The 25,542-nt window shown below is 45.6% G+C and overlaps 2 protein-coding genes across 4 annotated transcripts in view; one reads left to right on the forward strand and one right to left on the reverse strand.

Moving 5' to 3' along the window:
- Positions 1-25,542, reverse strand: part of KCNIP1 (potassium voltage-gated channel interacting protein 1) — a 364,985-nt gene that overhangs the window by 310,486 nt on the left and 28,957 nt on the right. The gene's annotated exons all lie outside the window — the stretch shown is intronic.
- KCNMB1 (potassium calcium-activated channel subfamily M regulatory beta subunit 1) lies at positions 17,569-24,077 on the forward strand. Of its 3 annotated transcripts, none has more exons than XM_068698285.1 (5): positions 17,569-17,774; positions 20,940-21,052; positions 22,582-22,753; positions 23,220-23,415; positions 23,749-24,077. In XM_068698285.1, the coding sequence occupies exons 3-5, from the start codon at positions 22,617-22,619 to the stop codon at positions 24,016-24,018; spliced, it is 603 nt and encodes a 200-aa protein (XP_068554386.1). In that variant the 5' UTR covers positions 17,569-17,774; positions 20,940-21,052; positions 22,582-22,616; the 3' UTR covers positions 24,019-24,077. The 3 variants fall into 3 exon arrangements, with proteins under 3 accessions (XP_068554386.1, XP_068554387.1, XP_068554385.1); XM_068698286.1 differs by having other exon boundaries at positions 20,977-21,052; XM_068698284.1 differs by lacking the exon at positions 20,940-21,052 and having other exon boundaries at positions 17,570-17,774.

Raw genomic sequence — 25,542 nt, forward strand, 5'->3', positions numbered from 1 at the left:
CACACAACAGAGGATGAAGTTATCGGGACAATTTTGACAGATTAATTCCACGTCTTCTATGTAAGAACAGCCCAATACATTTACATTGTCCTTTTTGTCTCCAGCACAGTGTTGATGGGCTCAGATAATTTATTCTGCCAGTTTTCTGTTTATTTTTCCAACACTTAACCAGCCGGACTGCTGGACCTCATCACCTCGTGACATCCTTCATTGCTGAAAACCTGGGTAGGGGAGCAACCAACCAAACACAAAACACACACACACACACACAGAGTTTTGCCTCTTTTGAAGCATGAGTGGAGGTTCCACCTGGTTCCATCATGTGCCAGGACACCCAGCTGAAAGATGTGTTTGTGTCTTACACACTCGGCTGTGTGGTCACATCTGGTCACATTGCTGTGTCAAGCCTGCTGCAAGTCACCTTCGTTCCTACCTGTACAACAACCCCAGGAGACAACAACAGCCCTGTTCTCATTATTTTATAACTTTTGGAGGTGGATATATACAAAATTTATGTTTTATTTCATAACGTTAATTTCTAACAGCACATGCTTTAATACTGCTTAGGACAGTAAATTTTCCCAACATACACAGAATCTCAAATTGATCCTGCTGGAAGTACCTGAATAAGAAAATAACTCTACATCATACATAGCATACTTGGATGTCCATGTGCTTACTAGAATACTAATATTAGAAAAAAAAGGTAATAAATGAAACTTTATTATCATCATCTTTGTGAAGGATTGTCCTTGCTTGAAGGAGTCCTGGGAACTCTTGAGTAAGCTCATAATCCTCTCAATATTTTCTGTGTGCACATGGAAAAGACACTCATCCTTTACCAATTCTGACAGCCAGATTTTTTTCCTTTAATAAAGACTCAACATTATTCCCTTCACTTCTTTTAACTGGTGACTGGGTTTCTCAACCCAAATCCCCAACAAAACTATGACACTTTCTTAGGACGTTCTAATCTAATGCTGCCCAGACATTAGAGCTTGTTGGGTAAAATGGAAGAGCACAGATGGGTGGCCTGCAATCATTAAATACTGTTCCTATAACACAGAGAGCCATACCTTGGCATAAAGAATAGCATTGCTTGTATGAAGCAATATCAGCCAAGTTCAACCCCAAAACAGAAAACAACAGGATGGACACCCCACCACGCTGAGAGCTTGGCCGCTGCGCGCAGGCACCAGTCGCCCTTGCCGCCCTCTGCAGCTGGGACCCCTCCGTGTCCGGCTCAATGCCCTCAGCCCTGCTCACTGCTTAGCATTACGGGTCCTTTCTACCAGCTCATCTGCTGACTTTTCTCTCTGCTTGCTTTAAAAGGACAGAAGAAAGCTAGGCATGTTTTCCCATACTGACAAATACACCTCGCTGCAGAGATCTATTTTTGCTCCTTTTGATCCTCAGTAGGTAAATTGTTCTTAGAAATAAAGGGCCAATGTAATCAAATGAGACTAATTTTGGAAGTGCTGGCTGAAAAATCATTTTTTTTAACTGAAAAATCTTTCTCAAGGAACACAGGTAATTAAAATAACAGCAATTAAGTATGTGTGAACCAAATCAGAGAGCTCAAGCTTAAAAAATGCAAATCCAAAACATTCAAAAACTCTGTTATACAGGCAAGTATTATCTACTCAATTCAGAGGCTAACCTAGCTTCAGGTGTTAAAAGCCGTAAATTTTGCAGTTCCAGATCAGTGAGCAACATCCTGGCTACAAGAAACTGTGCAGGTTCTTCCTCTTCAAGATGTTTTCGGTTTGAAACGCCTTGCCTGAGAGGCTGTAACAAGATCCCCAAGATTTGAGAAAGCAAACAATTTTTGCATCTCCTTTGTGCTGAAATGACCGGGTGCTTTCACAGAATAACTCAGCTCCTTACCTATATCTACACCGAATACAAATTGTCACATAAAAGTCCAAATTGTGGGGATTAAAGAAATAAGAATTTCACACAAATGTTACATGGAGCAGCCTGCTTAGGGAAGTGCAGTCTCCAAACAATATGCCAAAGAACGTCTCCCACGTGGGAACATGAGTAGTGTAATATGAAAACCAAGAACAAAACAGAATAAACTAATGTGAGATCTGCAGAGTGCAGCAGGTGTTTACACATCTAAGACTGATTTTGTGTCATTGGTATCCATTAGAAAGAGGCACGGTGCTCTGTGCGGAGGATGTGTTACCAGAAAACAATCCCCAGCAGCGCGAAGAAGTGTTTGCTGACTTCAGAAGAGAAAGAAAAAAATGCAAGAGAAGGGGAGGCAAGGGGAAAGGAAGAAAACAATGCCAACAGAAACAACGCTAAGCTCTCTCCCTGCATGCTGATGGAAAAGGTAGCTGCAATACCAGGCAGTAATTCTGATTAATATTAAAAGTGCAACTTTCACGAACAAGCTCCTTGAGCTTAACTGACAGGCAAATTCACCTTAGGAATAAAAAGGTCTATACATCACTTCCTGAAAACTGCTGAAATTTGAAGGCAGCTTCCTCAAATTACCATCAGTTAGTGACCATAAATAATTAAATAGTGAAACAAATTGTGGGCCAAGTCTCCGCAGACTCCATTTTGCACTGAAGGACCAAAGATCTTTAAAACCAATTTAATGTAAAAGAACTTCAGAGTCCCCTTTTTCCTTCAGTTCTGAAGAGAGCAATGGCAGAGAATGAGAACTGTATGCATGCTCATCTGCTGCATTTCAGCAACAAGGAGTTTCACAAGTACAGGTTTCAGAAGTACAGCTGCCCTGCGCTGAGGCTGATAACTTAAGCACAACAAATGGGTTAAAAACATAATCGTGAAAAAGTGTTCCCAGTTTTGTGGAGCTGTTTCATGGATCCTGCTCCATCCTAAAGGCTTTTTCTAACCACTGCCACCATCTCAGAAGAACCCAGAAGAGAAACTTTTGCTGATCGCAGCCCGCATGGGCAGCCCTTTCTGTGCTGGAGGCCAGGAGGAACAGCAGCTACTGCCCCAACGAGTGCTATCGGCCCCACCACCTAAACTGCACCAGGTTACAGAGGAAAGCCAAGGCTCCGAGCAGCCTCCACAGCAGGATCGCACCACCTTCAGCTCATTAGACATTCCTCAAGCATTTGAGAGCCTGGGACAAATGCAATTTTTGTTATATAAGGGTTTCTGGGGAATTTTCCCTGCCAGTACAACTTCATAGCTTAGCATCCTCAGCACAAAAAGTCACAGCTACCGATTAATCCTGTTCACTGCAAATCATATTTATACAACATTTACACCATCTTCCCTTCCTCCCAATCAACGTATTTACAAAAGGAAAGTAAGGAGATATCTGTACCATATATGCTAGAACTCGTACAGCTACAGCCAAACCAATCCATCCTCTTGTATGCTCTCTTCTGTAACATCCTTTATGTAATAAATTTTCAAAGCTTAGGGAATACTTTTATTAAAAAAATAAATAAATACAAGCACCATGGACTCTGATCTTCTGCAGTGCAAGCTGTCACCAAGTTCCTGGAATCCTTCACCGCTGGTAAATCCTCCCTTTCAGCTGAGGACCAGAGCTGCTAATCCCTGACATCAAGGCAATGCGTTCACCCCAGTGATGGGAGCCAACCAGCTTTAAAGACCCCATAACCAACTCAAGTGACCGTAACAGTAATTTATAATCCTAGTGGCACAGATTCATTTAGCAGCCCAGGTGGCAAGGGGCTAAGAACAATTTCTGTTTTTTTGTTTGGTTGGTTGTTTTCCCCATATTTAAACCTATTTTTAAGGGACAGCAAATATCAGTGTAATACAGATAAGATACATGAAGTGTTGGCTGTGTTCACAGAAACACACTGTGCTTCCCAAATCCAAAAGGCTTTGTGCTGCTGTAAATACAGAATACCAAATATAAGCAGATATCCTAATTTTCCTATAGTGGTTGTCAGAGTCTGTTTTCCTCATCGTACCTTACTTTTTAAGATACTTACGATGTGCCCTTCTTAATCATTGATAAAATACCATCAACATCCCTCAGCAAACCTAGTATTTTGATTTCCTGCTCCAACCTCACGAAAGCAGTTATTTTGCCCCAGTAAATTTCAACCTGCAAGTCCAGAATACGCCTACAAAACAGGAGGAATTCAAAACTGGGGTCACAGTTTCTCAAGGAAGAATTTGAAGCAGCAAGCGTGGAAAAAAAAAAAATTCATAAGGTAGTATTTTGCAATTTGCACTCTGGAAACAAACACACAGAGTACTCCCAAAACTTAGATTTCTGTCCTAAATAGGTTCTAAATAGGCAGCTTTACTACTTCCTCAAAAATAAAACAGATCTTTTAAGCAGACAGTGTAAATCTCAATATCGGTTAGGATCTGCTACTAGCAGACATCTGTACAAGAAATCAGTCCCATTCACTGTAAACAAAGATTTTATCTCCAGTTAACCACAGGTTATCCTGAAACTGGGTTCCCTTGTCCAGCTAAGGGTACCTGGCAATAGCTGTGCCTCTCCTGCTGTTACGGAGGCCCCGTGGGTAACAGACAGACTTCCCAGCAGCTTACTTAGCAGGCAGTGTGCTTTGCAATTGAAGCAATTAATGAGAGAAGCCAAATTCAAAAGGTTCAACAAATCAAGACAACTCCTGATTTCACACTGCTGCCCCCACTCCAGACTCCAAATAAACACCAGAGGCCCACCATGGCCCAGGAGGTTTAGCTCTGTGGCACCACAGAGGCAGAGGAGGATCAGGTACATGCGCTAAGCCCTGGACCAGATGGAGTGATGGATGACAAAGAAGTTTTTAAGTATTTCAGCTCCTTATCTACCTCTTTGCAGTATACTGGGGAATAAAAATCAAACAAGCATCCATTTCCAAAAGCCGTTCACAGGCTTAGAGATAAGCAAGGCTCAGCGAGGGGTGTGATTCGAACATGTACTTATGGAAACATCGGCTTTCAACAGTGTCTTATGACAAATTTTGGTTCCTGTTACTAATCTTCCTAGCCAGATATCATCCCCACAGAGTCCCGATTACTGCGCTCCACAGCTGTCACAGGCATGAAAAAGGAAGCACGAATACTGTTGTTCATTTCTTCTGATCTTCCTTATCATCCTCTATTTCCCCCTCTAAGTAAACTCTTTTCTCACAATTTCTCTTCTTTCCTGTTGTTCGTTTTCCATTGGTCTTCTTTCTGTTCCTTGGTAGAACAGAAAGTGGTTGTAATGACATAGCAGAAAAACACTTGCATCAAAAACATGCTTCGGCCATTCCAGCCCCCTATAGCAACAGGCCCGAGCAGTTACATTCAGCACGGCAAGCGTTCCTCCACCCTCACAGATAAATGCTTCAAAACAATTTATAATTAGAGACACCACAGTCCACAAAGGAAGGAAAAAACAAAGCCCCCAAAGCTGGCTGCCAGCAGAAGGCAGCAACCATGTGCCCTGGTTTGAAGCCTGTCGTCATCTGAGAGGGGAGGCGGCAGCAGCAGCACTATTCCAGTGTGGAAACCATCCTTCACCTCGGGTTTAGATTCTGCAGATTAATGCTCTTTGGGTTTAAGACATTTGGTATTAGAGCAAGGCATCGCAGCACATTTACTTGGAAGCCTTCACAGAAGACCATCGGCAGGCTCAGAGGACTTAGCACACACCAGCGACATCTCAGGCCTGCCCCAGAGCCATCACATCTTTTACAACTTGAGCACGTGTATTTTTTTGTTGAGCTCCTATACTAAATATAAGACCATCTTCCACATGCTGATATCTTTTGTCTACAAAGGGTGTTGCTTCTCAAAACTCTCTAGGCCTTATTACTCTGTGCCAGAAGCACCAATTCTTGCTGTCTCTCACAAGCCTGTTTCTGGTGTTTTCAGCATCCCCCTACAATGCTGCACTCTTTCTTCCACCTCTCCTTCCCTTTTTAAGGACTGACCACTCTTCAGAACTGCAGCAAAAGGACAGCAGTTTGAAGACATTACCGGGTCACATGGGCAAGGCCTGAAGGTGTTTAAGCAGGTCAGGAAAGGCCAGCCAGCTGGCAGTAAAAGCAGCCGGGGCTCCTGAGGTGGAAAGTGGGGGAAGGCTCTGCCGGAGGGACTCGGAAGACTGACTGGAGTCTTAGAAGCAAGTCCAAAAGGCTCAGTGTGAATCTCCAGAAGGCTGCAATGTAAAAAACATGAAAGAAGACTACAGGAAGCCAGGATTTTTAGTGCAAAGCACACCACCTGCTTTGCCCCACAGATATGTCTGGCAGAGACCTCTCTTTGAGCTTGTAAGCCTAGTATCAGTGAATTTAAAGCTGAAGCAGTTAACTGCATCTGTCTGCTTGCCAACGCTTTGAAGAAGCCTTACTTTGTACACGCAAAGAGAAAAATAGGAGGAATTAGCAAACGCTCCTCTTGCAGAGCACCTGCTGAGGGCACCCGCTATTTTCTCAGCACCCGCGCTCTAAGCAGAACATGAGGGAACTGCAAGCGGCTCTGATGCATCCTGTGGTGACAACGCAGGCCAACGAGGCAGTACGTCAGGACAGCAGGATGCTGCACCATCACGAGGCCTTGGCGTGCATGGGGTTCTGGTGCCATCTCATCTCCCAAACACCAACCCAAGGAGCACAGCCAGAGTCCGGCTTTCTAACAGTTTGCATACATTTGCTTTTTGGCCCATGAAAGAAAGCCGTGGGGCATCATATGACAAACTCATGCCGTTTTCTTATTTTAGGCATTAAAGAAGTCTCACCAGGTGAACAACATGCAGACAGGTGCTGCAGGTTCTGAACTATGAGCACACGACATGGCTACAGATTGTATCTGTCTTTTTATCCAAGTTTCAATTATATTCATTTATGGATCATTTTGCCATCTTGCACTTGGCTCTAAAATCCTACAAGAAGTTTGCAAACCCTGCAAAAATCCTGCTGAAAGTCTCTCGCCTGCTCCCAAGGATAGACACCTGCCAGTATGCCCAGACTTTGAAGAGGTTTTGGCTAGCATGTCCATAGTTATTTCCAAAATATTTTACTGAAGAAACCGTGGAGATGTTCCCATATGCAGCTGTTACCCTGGCATAATTACCTTTGCAGAAATCTGATCTTGTGAATTCAACTGCGAGATGTAAACCACTTGATGTAAAGGGCACCTTACACACGCAGCTGTTTAGCATGTGGCAAAAAGGACAGGCAGCCCCAGGAAGCTCCTGCTGCTTCCCGCACCTACCGTGTCAGTGCTAGCAATCCGTACGTAAGCTTTTTGGAGAGCATCAGCATCACAGGCAGGGTGGGGGAAGTAACTTGAATACATTATTGGTTCTCATTTCCATAACGAGCCTGATTAGCCTCCAACAATTTATGCAGTAATACCCGATGATGATTTTCAGTACAAGAACTTCATTATCGCCCACAGAAAAACAGACAGCAGCCTTCTTTTATCTTGTCAGGGGGAGCCTGGGCACTGGGGCCAAATTCTAACCATGTATATAGAGTACCTCACGGTACACCAGATGCACTTGGTCTGTCCCCTCCCATTCACTACTCTGTGAGCTTCTCTGTCGGTCCGAAAGTTACCCGTACTCAGCTGGAGAAAAGACACTGATCTCCTGGACCACTGGCTTGGTTCCCTCTGTTCCTCTTAGCCTCTTTTCAGCAAACCAGGCACTGCAAGAAATATTGCAGCTACAGATTCTCCTTTTTGTCAGAATCCCGCTTTAGCTGATCACACCAAGTTTCAGATAACCCCACCGAAGGTGTGCACAGGCTGTCAGCACAACTCCTGCTGCCACTGAAGTCGAGTTGGAAAGTTCCAGTTGGTTGAGTCCAAGGAGACAGCATTCTGCTTCACACGTAGTGTTCATCCTCCCTTATAGATGAATGCTTAAAAACTATCTAACTATCACTGGAGACACCACCATCCACCAAAATAAAAATCAGGAGCACTGTTTATTTTATTTTATTTTTATTATAATCAGGAGCCGGTTCAAAGCCTACCACAGCAACTCTCCCATTTCACTTGCATCCCTCATGAACCCTGCAGTGTCTCTTAACTGGTCACACACAAAGTTCAGGCAGCAGTTTTCACCCTTCAGCCTGAAAAGCAGCTCTTTCACTTGAAAACTGAATGAGAAAAGCAACAGACTGAAAGAACCTGAGGGAGATAAAATAATTTCACTTAGAACAAAGAAATCCAAGGGGAATGCAGAACTGCTGAGCAAGTACAAAGGAGATAACAGAGATTAAACCTCGCCACTGTTTGTGCCCTAAAGTAGCGAGCCATAGCATTTCATCAAGAAGCTTTTGAATCCTGTAAAATGTTTCAGAAATTCTCAGTAAAGCACATAGCACTGTTAATGAAGCTCACTAATGAAGGGCTATGGTTTATAAGCTCAGTTTCCACCCTAAATTAGACCAGTGGAAATTTAACATAAAGTCTTGTGTTTTCCTAAGTCACTGGTAGGCTCCACTGATAATTAGCCATGTACAAACACTTGATAATTTTGCGTGCAGGCTGAACTAATATGTTTGATTTGGATTTATTTCCCAGGCTCAAAAAAAAAAAAAAAGAATATTTTTCTTAATTCAAAGTGAAGTTTTGGACAGAGGCATTGTGGGTTCACCTCCCAAATCCACACGCATCCTCCTCTTCCCTTCACTTTTACAACACGATGGACAACCACCTCTGATTTTCTCACTCATGCCGAAGCTTTTCTACTTCACACACAAATAAACCCATGAGAGAAAAAATCTCTCTCTCAGAAAAGAGGCAAGTATCTGTATTGTGAGCCCAGATCATTGCTTTGGGGCTGGGGATGGCCAGTTTCTAGTCCCGTCTCGAAGGCATCTCTACTTTATATAACTAAAACTTGGATAAAAAAGTGTCCCCTAGGACACTGGAAGGGGTAAGATATTCCAGCAGATTTGATAGCACAAAGCCAAGGGAAGTGTTATAAAGTTTTGGTTCCAACGTCTTCTAGCAATCAGAGCTTTGGGCTAAAGCTGTTCATCATATATTCCTGCTTACTCTTCCCCAATTACAGTGCCATAGGATCCAAAAGAGGCTGCGAAGACCAAGAGTAAATTTTTAGCGTTCAGCTCCTTTGCTCTGCAGGCAAAAGGAAATTCAGACTACCGGGATCCAATTCTTCAAGTATTTATTTTTAATGCAACAAACATCTCACTCTGGACAGGTCTCTGCTCAGCTGCAAAGGTTCCCTCCTGCAAGCTGCTGTTGTGAGCAAATGGATCTGTAAAAGGAGGCTACAAACTGTGAGCGTCAGCACTCGCTGCACTTCAGATCAGGGGGAAAAAAAATCAACCTGGATTTACTGGAATAGAAGGAGTGTCCTTATTGTAGTCACGCTTGCATCCATGGTTAAGAATGATAGATCAGAGAGAAGAAATCCCACCGGGCCCTGGGTCAGACATCCTTCTCAGAGAGACTTGTTGAACATGCCCAGCCCTCCAGCTGCCCCCTGGAGAGCAGAACAGCCCTTCCTGAAGGAAAGAATGTGCCAAAATATTTTGACCGTTCAGTAATTCTCTCCTTTTAAAATCAAGCAGAAAGCCAAATCGTACTTCCTAAATGGAGCACTCATTCCTTCCCCTCCTAGCAAAGCCTCCCGGTGTTACAGAACCTTCTCCTGTACAAGTGCCAGTTCCTGCGGATAGCAGGATGCACAAACATCAATGTCTGTGGATGATCACAGGTTTCGGTCTTGGTTCATCACCCTTTCCTTCTTGCAGCAGTGCAAGGTCAGCAGCAATAACACAGAAACCAAGAAACTAGAAACCAGAAGTGATAGCCACATGGTCCGGGGGAGTTCAAGTAAGGAAAGCTGACCATTACAGAGTAAGGTCTGGCGGTTTCTTCTCTCTGCAAAGCTAATCCCTGCTACTTCCTCTAGCAGCAGCATTGGTATCCTCTTCTTTGAAGTGTGACAAACTCAGACCAAGGTGATTATTAAAATTAAACCCAACATCAATTGATTTTCTCTACATTTACGTATAATCGTTGACAGGAGAAGTAATTTTCCCACTGAAGCACCTTTTTATTGGTGAAAAAGAAGCCAACGTATTCTAACTGCACCTGGGCAACCTAAATCAAGCCTGTGCTGGTATATACTCAAACCTCCTTTCTAGGGAGGAGCTGGGTAAGACCTCCAGTTGTCAGCTGCTTGTGTACAAATACAGCTTATTTATATCTTTCCAGTAGAATACACATCCTAAGGGCCAACAATTTTTTTTTGTTTTGTTTTTTGTTTGTTTGTTTTTTAGGTTTTCTTCCTCTTTTCTGTTTGGGAAACTTAGATATGCACAAAGAACTCTGCTGGGCTCTCTGTAGCAGAGTGTGAGAGTGTTAGGTATTTCCATCAGCTCACTTTTCCCTTGTCCGAGATGCAAACACGTCCCCATGGCACCAGGGCTACTTGTGTTGCCAGTTTTATGCCACCAGGACGCCACAGTGCCAAGATGCTGCTCCAACAGAAAGAGCCCTGCAGCACAAGTGTGGGCTGAAACGGCCCTGAAGTGGCCAAGCAGCACAGCAGCTTTCCCCTTTGCCTGCCCCGAATACATGCTCCTCTTGCCCAGTGTCAGGGCCATAAGACTTGATAACCTCAGTCTTTAGTTATCAATTAAAATATATAAACGAATAAATAAAGGAATGACATTGTACTAGATTCATAAAGACCAAGATTGCAGAATAAAAAGACTTCCAACCCAGTAGTGTGACCAGCAGGAAAAGGTGGGGAAGGTGGCAAATAACCTCACTTTCTGCCTCTGTTCTGTCCAGACAGGACGTTACGGCTTCTGATACTTGAAAAAAAGACCATTTCCCATCAATTCTCCCCCCCAAATTCCTGCCACTTCTCCCTCCAGCTCTCCCCTCCTGTACTCCACACCCAGCAGCTGAGGCTTTTATTTCCACGTGGCCCAACAAGCTTCAGCCAGCACAGCTGCCAAGCCCCGCAGGGCTCCGTGCCCCCCAGCTGCCACCCCACGCAGGCACCCTGCAGCTGGCAGCCAGCAGCCTGCCCACCTCCTCCCATGCACAGGCAAACCCGACGGCCTCTGCCGCCCAGCGAGGCTGTAATCACTGCAGACGCAGTTCCATAAGCCTGTATCTGCAGTTAGCTTCTAGGGGCAGCGGTACTTGGAAATAGATTAAAATTCCCCAGGTATAGGAAAAGCTAAAAGTAATTGTGTTACTTTCATGAAAAGTGTACAGCAAAGCACATAAAACGCCTCGATATTGGGACTGTGCTCCAACAGAAAATTTAACCGCTTTAGGGAACACAAGATCAATGCTATTATTTATAGATGACAATCTTCCTTACAGTAACCCTCTGCAACAAAAGAATAATATTAAGGAAAGGAAGCTTTCCTTCTATCAATCTGAACTTTGGGAAGGAAAGAAAATGCTGGGAACTTTTCCCTATAGAACAGGTGTGATGTAGAAACAAAGGGCATTTCATATTACTTTTTTTTTTTTTTTTTTTTTTTTTTAATCCTGCCTTTAAGCAATTTAATTCTGGAAAAAAAGAAGCAAGACTGCCCTTTTGCAATGCTGTATTTTGCATCTTCTTTCTGGAGGGAGAGTAACTGACAGCAGCAAGGGCGCGATACCCTTCCAGGACTAGGTCCCGTTCCCAATGCAGGCAAGCGGTGTCCTTATGTAGGCACAGCAGGGAGGCAGGACCCACCTTGCCCCAGGCTGCCCAAGGCAGCAGCAGCACACCGGAGAGCCGAGGTTCCAGCAAGGGAACAGCTTTGGGGTTTGGATACACAACACGAAGCTCTTTAAACTGGGGGATTTCAACAAGCACCTCATGTGAGCCCTACCCACTGACTCAAAGTATTATTTGATAGGCAGCAACATAGTACACCACTTAAACGTGGTGTATGCTTGTACAAAAGTTATTGATATCCAGGCTCCCCAAAACACAGGGGTTATCCCCCAAACCAGAAAAAATAATTCTTCACAACCCGCTGTAACAAGATTGCCTGATGTCCAGAACTTAAGCAGCAAATGAAATCATTCAAATGACATTAAATTTTATTAGGGCAGTCGTTTCTAAATTGCATGGGCAATTTCCAGAGCCTGTTGGACTGCACACAGCCCTAGTGTTCTCGGGGTTGTGTTGGGCAGCAGTACCAGACCTCTGCTTCAGTACAAACAGTGAAAAGAAAGGAGTGAGAACAGCCCCCTTCTGATCTCTTCTGCCATGCAGTACCGTGCAGTTCTGTTCATCTGTTCAGAAATGTTACTGCCATCCGCTAACTTAACACCATGAACTGTTATGTCTAAGTACCTTCTGTTAAAGGGTCTTTACATCTTTCATCTTTTCCACTTGTGTTTTTGTCACTTGGAGCACTACAAAATACATGGGAAAAAAGCAGTTTTCCTTTCACTACATACTGAGTTATATGCAGCTAATATGGTGAGTACCTTCCATTATTCCATTAAGGAATTACGTTTCATTAATCAATTCGGCCTTGAGACAGTAAGAACAGATATATCTTTGCCATTTTATAGATAAGGAGTTCAAAGTCCTTCTTTCAGACATAGTACTGACACTGAACAGAAGAAATAAGCACAAGTTACCCATTTTGCTGCAGCAAGCAGCTTCAGAGCTGGCAGCAGAGCCCATCAGCACCAACTGCCCGCCAGCACTCCACCCCCCCTCGGAGGAGCATCGTGTACCCTACGCACTGTGCTTAATGCTACCAGAGAGTTGCTGCAAGAAGTTCCCAAGTTCAGGAAAGGTCTCGCACTTGTGCCAGTGTTAACTCAAACACGAGGAGCTGGTCATGAGCCTGTGCTCCCAGCTGCTTCTCCTTCCCTGGAGGCAGATTCTGGTCTGCCTTCACGGAAAGCTCCCACCAGCATCCAGGATGCTAACCACAGGCGTTACGTGCCTGTGACACACCTTCCAACAACAGCAGCACCAGGTCCGGACCATGCTGAGAACACGCTATTCAGATTTGATCGTGACTGTCACTGCAGCCTGGCACAGTACAGTGGGACCGTGACAGTGACAGGAGCCAGGTCCTTGGGCCCATCCTGACTTTCCTTCATCAATAACTTCTACCACCCCCACCCCCCTTTTTTTTTTTTTTGTGGGGGGGGGGGGGGGGGGAAGGGGGAGGAGGAAGGGCTTGCAGAATTGGATTGTTTTTATTTGTTTCTTGCTATTGAAGCTCCTCTGTCAGGAGTAATGCTATTAAGAACTGATTACACATGCAAGATCCAAACTGAGATAAAAGCATATGCACTTATTCCCTGAATAAAATCCATGCATTTATTCTCAGAAATCAGTCAGCATCCATTCAGGAACCAGTTAAGCATCTTCTCTGACTCCAGTTTTGAGACAGCAGTAGAGTTTCAGAACTTGAGGGCAAAATGAGGTCCCCCAGCTTTACGGCAGGCACAGCACTGCACAGGGCACCCACCAGGGCCCAGCTGCCTTCCACTCACTGGCTCACCCCCAGCACACAACCACGACACTGAAGTGGGACCTCAAACAAACGATTCAAAGTCCCTGCTTAAATATTTACAGACAAGTCTGAGTACTGCTCTGAAAATGGTGAGTTACCAGCAAATCCGCCCGGCAGTCTGTTAATTTGGTTATTTAACAGGAGCAGCCAAGTTTGGGAACTTGGCCTGCATCTGACAGAGACGTGCCAATGCCTGGGACATCTCGCCCCTTCTCGCTCACATCGTTCTCAGGATGTGTCTGTTCCTTGCTCAAGAGCCACGGCTTCTCTTTATGATGCCCATTAAAAATGACAACGTAGTACCCTATGAATACGTTTCAATTAGGAAGGGGGAAGCTAATAACTTTGCAGTGCTTTCTGAAGATCCAAACAACTGTTCTCATTTCACAGCTCACTGATTCTTTAGAAGCAACAGAAAGTCCTGGAAATAAAATGGCAAAACTGATTAAACTGCCTCTGCCTTACAGCCATTCAATTTTTCTTCTTCTCCAACATGAAAACAACCCATATGGATGATCGGCGCAAAATGAGCAGATCTGACCAACTAACAGAAACTTGTTTTCTATTTAACTCCTGAGCTGCTCTTTGTGTTAGAGCTACAAGGGAGCTTACAGGTTGCAAACTCGGTAGGCACTATTTATAAGTTGTGACTAGGACTTGCAGGAGATCTACCTTTGAGTCTGCCCACTGCATAGGACAGCCCCCTGTGTGACAGGTCACCTGCAGGCACAAAGCAACTTCTGAAACGCCACAGTAACAAACTGCTCTGTTCAGCAGCACGTGCAGTTGATCTAGGCTCTCTCGAATTTCCTCACAGCTTCAGGCTCACAGCAGATTCAGTGTAGCCCCTTGGGAGAATTAACAGCCCCCTGCCCTGAAACACAGCCAGGATAGCTGGGTCCTAACAAACACAAAAAGGAGATGGAACAAATCACTCGGCAATAAAGAGAGCACACAAAGGACAAAGATGTGCGTACCCACTGCAAAGTAGTACAACAAATAAAACCCAGAAGCTGTTTTTCCTGCCACTGCTGTAAGGTCTGCAGACCCCTGATATTTTTATATTAAATTTTTTATTTTTCTATTTTTTATTACAGAAGTTCAGTCCTTGTATGCTAACGTTTGCACAATTTCTCTTTCAGAGCTGTAAACTCATGCTTTTTCTCACATTTTTTCTTCCACCAGCACTTGCAAAGAAAATAATTCCTCAGGAATATCTATCTTAATCCTCTTGGTCTGACAGCTTCTCACAGTTCTGGAGCTCTACTTTAAACGCAGATGCTTCACTAACTCACAGTCACCGCAGCTTTTTCAAGTCGATGCACTGCTTATTTTAAAAAAGAAACACAGGAAATCAGCCCTCAAGTCTTGTTTATTTTTCCTTTAGCCCAAGGGTTTCATACATTAACATAAAGTTAGTGGGATGCAAGAGATTGACAGGAAACTTGTTCGCGTTCAAAACTGAGCACTGGCAGTTCCAGAAAGCCAACCCCTGATAGTGTTTTTCTTCCTTTTTCTTCCCAAGTTATAGTCAGGGACTGAACACTAAAACAGCACCCCGAGCAAAGCTTTTTTTTTAAATCTTGTTTAACTTAGGAAACAGGACTTACAAGAGGCCCTTAGGCCAGCAGGGTCCATTCCAGCTGGCCCTACGCAGCCTCAGTTCCTTCTGCCGCCCTCCCAGGAGCTGTGCCCTCCTGGCAGCACCCCACATCCCCACTCCTGGGCAGTGCATGGCCAGAAGGATCTAGGCAGTGCCAGACACACGGCTTGAAAATGAGCAGCAGAGGTTAAAAGTGAGCAGCAGAGGTGCTGCTTCAGCAGCAGATCCTCAGCCAGGGCTGCAGCTGGTCCCATGCTCCTTGAGACCAGGGAAACCCTGCCAGCAGCACACAGGCGAGCCCGTTTGGGGTGCCCCATGGCATCTGCATGGCCAGGGAGCACCAGGGCAAAAACATTTTGGTCACCAGGATTGCTCCTCACCTCCTCAAGTAACAAAAATAAATAAATAAATAAATAATTCAATGTGCTTCTAATACGACAAGGCTTATTTTAGACTAGCAGAGAATTACAGTTCACGTTATACCAAAGGCTTGGCCTGCAGTGGTGCAGCTGTCACACACACACACACACGTCACCCAGCACAGGACAGCAGCCTGCCAGATGTCCGAGGGCCAGCAGTGGGTACCAGCACAGCGCCTCCCGTTAGCCCACACACACTGGGTTTGGGGGTTAGTTTGGAGGGACCCCTGAGAGCAAAAGCAGCATGACAGGCGAGGTGCAGCACCACACTTGGAGTACAGCTTCCTCCCTTCAGCTGGAGCACCAGGGGCCTTCACACCAAGCCAGGGCACTAACACCTCCTTCGGTCACCAAGGAACTTCACAAAGTGAACCCGTGCTTTGCCTGTGGAACAGTCCGTGTTAATTTTGTGGTGAAACTCCTTAGTGCAGCCACTAAACACAGACACACTACTGTACCGCATAGATCTGTCAGCTCAATCAAGGACAGCAGGAGGAGACAGCCAGACCTGGACTCAGGGGTTACCCTGCTTTCTGCCTTGACTCCCAAATCAGGCAGCCCAAAACTCAGTCCTACAATTTCTCATTAAAAGCATGGCTTCTGCTTGAGCCAGAGCAAGCATCTTGGAAATATCCAGGCTGGTTTCCCAAGTATCAGACAAGGACAGAGAAGTCCACCAAACCAGATGATGTTTTAGCTGAAAATAACTTTTGTTCACAGGCCTTTTCTCCAAACTTCAAATGCCATTCTTCAGATTTTGCTACATCATTTCTCAAATATTAAAATGTGACTGCAATCATAAATCTTCCCAATCTAAATGATGCGAGCAGGCTTCATCTTACTTAGCTGTAAATGTCTAACTCAGTTATCTCAATCCACGTTACCTCTGTGTGCTCTCTTCTGCATCAGTAATAAAAAAAGGTAATTTGGGGGGAGATTCATCTGTAAACTTCAGACAGCCTGAACTCTGTGAACATGTCAGCTTCCAATTTTTTATCAAAAGCAAGCATGAAAGACCAGCTTACGCTGAAACAGCTTTAATGACCAACTGCTCATGTTTGGGGTGCACGGGAATCATCTCCCGCTGCTGCCCAAGTTCCCTCTGTCTTCCCAGGTGAAAGTTGAGGAATACTGGGGAAAGGTCAGAAAGGTTCACTGCTGCTCATTATTTACTCTGGATACAGGAGATATCAGGATGTCCATTTGCTGCTTCCCGATGAACTAAAAAAGCCCCAAATGAGTGTGCATTTTAACTTCCTTGCTGGATTTCGCAGCAATGCTCCATTGGAAGCCACCCTGCAGGGGCCCTTCCCTGGGCACAGGTGACACAGTGACACATGCAGCCTGGCACTGCTTCACGGCATCCATCCACCAGCAGGCCCCAGCACTTCTCGCCTTCCTGTGTGTTAATCACCAATACCTCCAGCAAGTGCCCTGCATCTTTGGGAACACAACCGAAGCCCGGGGTGAACTCCCGTGGCCCTACAGGAAGGAACAAGCCCAGCCCTGAAGCTCGCAGGGGATTTGTGCTCATTGCATCCCTGCTGCAGGTCTCATACAGCTTCAGAACAAGGAGGCAGACAACCTCCATGAGAAGAATGCGATACACGCACACACCCACCCACAAACATAAGCACACGGACATTCGCACAAGGCCCCGATCAGCTTTTCCCCTCCCATGCCCGACACTTCCCAGCTCCTGCTGCCCCAGCTCCCCACTGCCCTTGTCCTGCCCTCCTGCCACCTTCCCCGGGACCCCAGGAGGGGCAGATTGCTATAGAGCACAGCTTGGGAACTTCTGGAAAACATTTCCTAACACTTCCAGGCAGTTTTAAGTCGGTTCTTCCAATCTTACCCAAAGGACCCAATGGATTTCTAATCTAAAAGGCTGCACAAAAAGAGTAGGAGAGCAGTTGAAGACAAAGCCACAGGGATGTGGGACGTGTGGTAAAGGGTCCTGGTGCATGAGAAAGCTTGGTCCCTTCAGCTGGGGTTGATCCCAGCATTGTAGTTTCCTGGTTTCAACAATTAATCTGAAAAAGGACAGCACTTTCATACCTTACCATGTATGGTTACAGCCAGCCTCACAATAGGGAACTCAGTGCCGAGTTCAGCCACAGCAATGCAAACCCAGAGAAGTACAGGAAAAAAAAACAAACTTGCAAACACCCCCAAAAATCCCTTTCAGCCTGAAGCTGCACGGCTTTGTCTCGCCCAGAAGAGGCCTTATACCTGGTCTGTCATGTAACAGAAGGGTTTCTCATCACAGAAAGCAGCATTTCATCAGAAACAGTAAGTATACTTTTAAAACAACTTTTTCCTTCTCAGCATGCAATAGCTTTGTTTTTTGAAAAGCAGTGGGAAACTGCAGAGGAAACCCACACAACTCTTCTGTAGCACACAGGCTAAGTTGTTCTCTCTTCCGTAACCGCATGCGATTTGATAGCTCTCCATAATTACTAGCAAAGGTAACGGTGGCATTTTCACAAACCCCGGTCTCAGGAGGCCACAGCCGCAGGGGATCTCCACTCCCAGGAGCTTTGTGGCTTCGGGTGCTCAGCACAGCCCCTAAGGGAGTGCTGCAGAGTGCTCCTCTCACCTCTAGGGTAAGTGCGAGAGGAACCACCTGAACTGAGTGCTGCCTTCTTTGAAGCCTCCTCAAACTGATTAATTTTGTACAGTCCAGTGCTACACAGAAACCCAGAGAGGTGCCCAGAAAGATTTCAGGAGTACTAAACTGAGCTTTTTATTTTTTTAGAAGAACCACCAGATTGAAAAGCTAACATTAAAAAATATGCAGTTTAAGATTATATTAAACAAAAAGCTAACTTAATTCACACTGGTGTCACATCAGGTAAACAGCTCTTAAAGCAAATGGACACTGTGTATTTCACAAAATGGATGTAATTGTATCATGTTATGCAGGCATAATACTGATTCTTCAGGTTTCCAAGACAGCTGCACAAGTATGCTGTAGAATCAGCTTTTCTGTGCACACTTTTCCTGAGGCACAGCATCCCCATGCAATATTGGTGGTCCCAGAGGTGCAGAACACACCTTAAGCGATGGGTCTCTTACTTTGCAGTGAGCAAAATCGGCGTTCTCAGGCCCCAGCCTCACTGGGAAAAATACAAACAAACAAACAAAAAAAAACCTGTTATCAGCAAGAAGTAGTTCTAAATGCTAAAAACAGGAGATGGGCAGGGAAGGAAGAACCAAGCGCCAGTGTTATACAGTTCTGACTTCATTTCTGGGATGTAAGAAGTGTTTTTTAGGGTGTAAATGGTGGGGCAGGAGAAGACAAAAGGTTAAGGACAGGGCTGAAACAAATCCAAACTGCTAAAAACATCCACAGAAACAAATAAGCACACGCAACTGATGAGACTAATTCTATTAAGAGACACTAGTGAAAACATTAACTGCACAGCTTTGCCACAGCAAAATAACCAGTAACGAACTTATTTTTAGGCCTAAAAGCTGCAGTTGCCTTGTACCGATGTACTTGGCCAATACACTGGCAAAGCACACACTGTTCTTACACAGCCAGCAACACCAGTAGCTCATCTCATCTGCACAAGGTGCTCAGAGAATGAACCAGACGACCAAGGAGTTGGCACAATATGAGAAAGCAAATGGCAACTTGGTGTTCAGAGGCAGTGGAGGCCAAAGTGTTTGAGCCTGCTTGAAACCTCCCCTTGCTTTAGAGGCAGATGGCTTGCAGCGCTGTTCTGAGTGTGAAGGGGCATCACTCGCTGCTCAACTGACAGCAGAGAAGTGCTCGCTGGCAACTCACCAGATGGTGCAGGATAAAGCAGCTCAAACAAATGACCATCTCCCTGTTAATATTTATTCCCACCTTACATTTGAGAGAAGGGTTCAGCACTTCCTTCTGCTTGAGGGAGAGGCAGCAGAGAGGCAGGCAGTCAGAGCCACAGTCCCCTGGCTACCTCTGCACCCAGGGGCATCCCAGAGCTCCCACCCGGAGGCCACAGCCCTGGCAGCTCCTCTGGAGCTGGAAGGAGGCAGGGGCTTCCCCCTGAGCCTCCCACACAGCTGCTAATCCGAGCAGGGGCCTCAGCTCCAGACCTGAGCAGATGGCATCCTTCGGATCAGCACCAGCAGCTGTCAATGCCGTGATTATATGCTGGAATTGCACAGCTAATGTACTGTATAATTTAACGAGGCTGAGGGAGAAAGATTAGGGAGAAGGCACGTTCTGAAAAGATTTGGAGCTTCCATCTTCCCAGTAATTATGGAGGCACCCTGCAATCTTCAGTGCAAAAGATACATTTATATTTGCTTTTGAAAGACAGACTGAAACCCCTGTTACGTGCTCCAACATCTTCTAATTCAAATACACTCACAGACGTCATGGGCCTAGCGAGGCTTCTGCAGCGCTTCAGTTCTCAAACACTGATGATGATGATTTTGTTTGAGGAAACATCGAGCTCTCTCAACACTCCTCCTACCATACAGTGATGGGGCTCAGAGGCGGAAGAGAATAATTTATGGTCAAAAAAATAAATAATTCACCTGCTGAACACTGAGGCAACTCCACATACACACCACGCACGTGCATGCAGGAGGCGAGTGTCCTGAGAACCAACACAAGCCAGGCTTTCAGCACAACATAAGATATCTGTACCCCAAAGGGCGTAAAAAACACACACGGGTTTTACTTCAGTAACTTTCCCATGTTTTATTCCATGAGTTTCCAATGAAATAGCTCTGCACACAGACAGGGTAGTGCTACAGATTCTGCTGGGTTCCCCACTGCACGTCACAGCCCCCAGAGCTCCGCAGGCAGCACAGCACGCACCTCGCTCCTCAGGCCCATGCTCACAGCTCGCCTGGTCCAACAGCACCACAGCGGTGTCAGCACCTCTGATTTACACTGCCTTGAGACTCAGCCTATTGGGTTCAGTGTTTATAGAAGCACTCGGATATTTTTAGAGCAATCTTTGTTAGCATTCTCTGCATAATTCATGTGCCCTTATTCTCTTGGGGCAGAGCAGGCATCTCAGGAGCTGGGCAAGAGCACGTGGTGCCAGGACAGGGAACAGCCCCGCGCCCTGTGCTGGGCAAACGCCTTCCCCTCCCCTGAACCACACACACACTTTCCCATCCAGGGCCTCTCTCATCTCATAGAGATGGTTGGGCAGTTTGAAATGACCAGGAAGGATGAGTGTAGTGGGACATCAGCTATATCTGTGCCTGACATTCAAGCACACCAATGGGGCAATTACACCTCTTATTAATTCTTTGGCTACTAGCCCCATAGTTCTTGTTTGCACGTAACTTGGAGGCTGACGATCCCATACTCCTCACCACCAGCAGGACAGCTAAGCAAACATCGTGACTCAGCTAAAACTTGGATATTGGCAGTGCCAGAGCACGGCAAGTTCTCCTCAAGTCATCCTGGCAGTACCAATTCTTCACTTGTTCCTTTTCCAACAGGACTGATTAACAATTAATCATCCTCACTGCTTGGCAGGATTTCTGGCCAACACAGCAGGCTGTCAGGTGCCCATCACCAGCTCCCCGCTGTGGCAGGAGGAACCGGAGCTCAGGTATTGTCTGGTGTCATAGCCTGTGACATTCCTCCCCTCTGTCCTGCCCCTGCCCAAGTTGCACAGGAGGCAAAGGCACGCACTGTGGCTTAACACCAAGGAGATTCTGTGCTGTACAACGGCCCAATATTGTGAACACTCTGAAAATTTACAGTGGACCTTGAGATTTTACTTATTGCGGAATTAAATATGGACTGGGCCCAAATTCACTATTCCAATAGCAACACTTTTTATTCCCAGTGACACCTCAGGACAACCTTGTCACTTCGATATTGTGTACTTGCAACTCAATGTATAAAAAAAAAAACAAACACCCCTGGAGCTGAAATCCTGAAAATGCACCAGTTACTGCATGAAGCTGTGCACCACGGTCCTGCACATGAGAACAGGACTGAAACCTGTTGTGGAGTATGTGTAACAATTTCCCTTTCTCCTCCTAACATTTCACTTCTTCACACATCCCTCTCCCCGCCCCCCCCCCCCCCCAAAAAAAAAAAAACAAAAAAAAAAAACACACACTCATCTTGTCAGTCTCTTTCATTTTCCCTACCTACACCTTGCAAAGTGTTTTTATTAAAAAAAAAAAAAAAGAGCCACAAACCTTTAGTTACTGCTGTCAGCGTGACATAGGTCCTGGAGATAGGTAGGACATAACAATCCTAGAGTCCAACCCATTCGTAAGTCCTATACATCAGTTGCAGTGATTTAATAGGATATGGATTCACAGCAAGTATTTTCAGGACCTCTCCAGCAATGTAAAAATGACCGTGTTGACGCTTTGATGTTTTACCAAGGGAGCAGCCCAGGAGCTCCCCAGTGCACCACCACCACTGCAGGGTTTCCACACACCCACAAACAGCAGCAGCAGCCATGCCCCCACGCCTGTGGTGGACAGCAGCACTTGTAATGCTGTGTTCCCTGGTCCTGGGCACCTGGGCGGTGCCACCATACCACTTGCATCAAGAAAAAAAAAAAAAAAGCTTTTCTCCACTATCCGGTTGGATAGCAAGTTTTAAAGAACCCCAAATGGACAAGGCCAAACAATAGACACCAGAAAGAAGTTTTTAACTACTTCAGCTCTCTCGGAATGAGCAAACCATGTTTTGGACTCATACTGAAGACAGAGTCGGATTCAACTGCAGGAGGATTCTCCCTTCATGCAGCCTCCACCAATACACAACACAGCGCCTCTTACTTCAGAGGAGCAGAAGCATAAACCAGCCCAAGTCAAGGCTGAGGGCAACTGAGCTGTTAAAACTCTTCCCTGAAATTAATGGGGTTTTCCAACCCAACCTTCTAGCCTTCCCTCCCTGCTCTCTCATCCCCTGCTTTATTAAACAGTATAGGATAAATATCAGAAAGTAAAAAAGAAATTGACTTGTAACAACAACAAAAGAAGCATTTTTGTAAGTTCTGGGTTGGGCAAAAATGGGATATGTCAGGGATATTTCAGAAAGTTCTTATTCAACTGCGTTATCTGTAGCCAATTCTAATAAGGATTTGCCCTTGTTTCTTTTCTTAAAAACTAGGACTGGAGACACTTCAGGTTTCAGAGCAGTAAGTCATGTTGGGAAAAAAGTTGGTGACCGCACAGAAGCGAGGGGAGACGAGAGCCCTGTGCCTGGGGCTGGGGATGGTCGCATGCTCCATGATGATGTACTTCTTCATTGGGATCACCATTGTGCCATTCTACACTAAAAGGTAGTAAGTCACTTGATCGTGAATACAAGGTCGATTCTTTTTTGCTGTCTGCAAATATAATTATTAAAACAGTGCCAAAAATTATGTTAGCACACTCTACAATGAATAAACATAGTCTTGGTGAGCTCACAAGAATGGAAGATGGAAGAGAAGAGCAGAGTGAGCCAATAAAAGAGGCATGAACCTTTCCTACTTTCTGAACCTTTCCTACTTTCATACCCTCACTTTCTAACAGAATGCCCAACAAACAACTGTAAGGACTCCTGCATGGCTGCCCTGTAGCAGCCCTTCTCCAGGGCAGCCATCAGTTTGGGGTGGGCAGAGCTCACCACACGGGGGCTGAGCAGCCCCAAACGCTGCCGGTGCCAACTCATGGCTGGCCCCTACAGGCACACCTCCAGCACACGACCCACAATAGGTGATGCCAAAGCATTTCAAAGCAATACCTTTTGTTTTGTCTTTGTAGTGTTTGGACAACAGAAACCGTGTGCAAGGTGCTCAGAGCCACCATCGAGGACAAAGATCCCTGCCTAAACAGCAAGGGCTCGGAGGATGAGGGTGCCACTCACTATCCTTGTCTCCAGGTGTGGGTTAATCTGACAGCTTCGGGACAGGAGGTCATGCTCTATCAGACTGAAGACACGCTGGAAAGAAACCCTAAGGTACTGGAGCACGTTCCCTTATCACCCCCAGCTGCTATCCAGCACCTCCCACAGCTGCAGTTTAACTTTGAGCACATACGCGGTATTGGTTGCCACTAACATCACTCAAACCTGCAAGTCTGCAGGCCCGGGATACAGACACACTGGCAGACAGCGGGGAAGCAGGGCAAAGGGGTTATGGACACAGGCAGGCCAAGACCACCTTTGGGGATGCTAGCCAAGCTGCAGAAAATTTTTTCAGCACTAGCATGCTTGTTTTACCCCATGTGACTTTACTGCAAACCCTGTGTCAGAGCATCCATTACAACAAAGCGTTTTGATTTCTTATTCCAGTGCTCCTACGTGCCAGGCAACTCTGAGAACCCCAAAGATGTTCAAGCACGAATAGAAATCATTGCAAACAATTTCAAGAAATACCAGACTTTCCCGTGCTACTATGACCCTGGAGGAACACAGACCAATGTCATTTTGAGCAGAATTTACCCCCCTAGAGGTCTCCTCTTCACTTTCCTTTGGCCTACGCTCATGTTCACTGGTGGATGTCTGATTATCATCCTAGTAAAGATCAGCCAGTATGTTTCTGTTCTTTCTGCTTGGCAGTAGAAAATAAATATCTAGCTCAGACTGTTGCTAGATATTAAAGTGCCTTTGTTCTGTCTGTCTCTACTTGCAGTTTGTGACTGTTCAATATTGCAGGTGTCAATAGAAGGGCAGGCAACCTCCAAAAACTGAATGATGCTCACCGTGGATTCCTGCCTAGCACAATGATATTTTATGTTAAAGGCGTGTTTGTTTCTAGCACCCAGACTCTTAGTAATGCTCCGATGCACATATAGACATGTTTCCTCTTCACAGAAAATAGCTTCCAGCCAATTTCTGAATTGCTGCCAGACACGGGAGGAACACAAGCTGCATCCTGCCTGCCGTATTTGCCTGGCACTTGGGTCACCACTAACACAAGCTGTGGGATCAGACAGTTCACGAACTAGGCAGTAGCTATCACTTACACGAACATTTCGGGCACAGATACAAATTTAAATTCATGAATCTGTGGTTGGAAAAAAAAGTTACTGTCATTAATGTGCTCCAATTTCTCTATTGCTTATTGTTAAGAAACACCACAAAGAAGGGCTGATGTTAACCCATTATGTGCATTTTACAACATCATTATGGGAACTGGGTTCTGTATTATCAGAACTCGCTTTTCACTGTGATCAGCAATTCGAAATGAGAGCAGGATGGTACAAAAGAGCAATTAACGTCAGCAATGCTCATTCAACACTTGGAATATGAATGGTTATCTACTAGAAATCTCCACAGGGAAAAATGACCCGCTCTTCAAGATTGAGACTCAAAGAGTGGGAGTGTGCATTGTACAAACATCACAGAGGAGGAAAATTATCTCCACAACAAGGAGGAAAGCACTTACATCCCCATACAACACCATGGTGAAATGCATTTATAGCACTATGTGTATACAACTCTGATCTTTCTCATTTGGGAGAGCAGCAGAGCAACTTACACACGTACAGGTGTTTTGAGTGACCAAAGCGTTCACCAGTGAGGTGGGAAGGGGAAGAGATCCTGCCCTGTCAGTCCACCTGAAGCTGAGGCAAGAGTATGGCAAATGCTTGAAAAAAATCTAGCAAACAAACGGGAAAGACAGGTGTTAAAGCTGATGTGCTGGTCTGGTACAAATGGAGGTGAACAAACTCACTGTAAAGAGACGGAGAGATTTATATAACAGGTTCTTCCACAGCTTTACTCCAAAACTCCTTTTCAGCACCTAAAAAGTCTCCCCCATCTGCCAACTAGAAGGTGCTCATGTCTCCTCTACACTCGCTCAGCACAGCCCCTGCCCCAGCTTGTTGCCCTCCCCACTGGCTGGTGCGGAATGAAGGCTGGATGCTGCTGTTCCTGGCAGTGGTCCCTGTGCCCCGTGTCCCCAGGGTCCTGGGGACTCTGTGATGCTCAGGAGGTGACGACTTGTCTCCAAGCAGCCAGTGCTCCTGATCTCACTGAGCTCAGTGCCCAGCACAGAGCTCCTGCTGCAGCTCCCACATGGGAGCCCCATCCTCCTCCTGTCCCTGCCCCTGGCCTCCCCTGACAGCACCAGGGGAAAATCCA

This window comes from Anas acuta, chromosome 14, assembly GCF_963932015.1.
Source record: "Anas acuta chromosome 14, bAnaAcu1.1, whole genome shotgun sequence".
Taxonomy (NCBI): domain Eukaryota; kingdom Metazoa; phylum Chordata; class Aves; order Anseriformes; family Anatidae; genus Anas; species Anas acuta.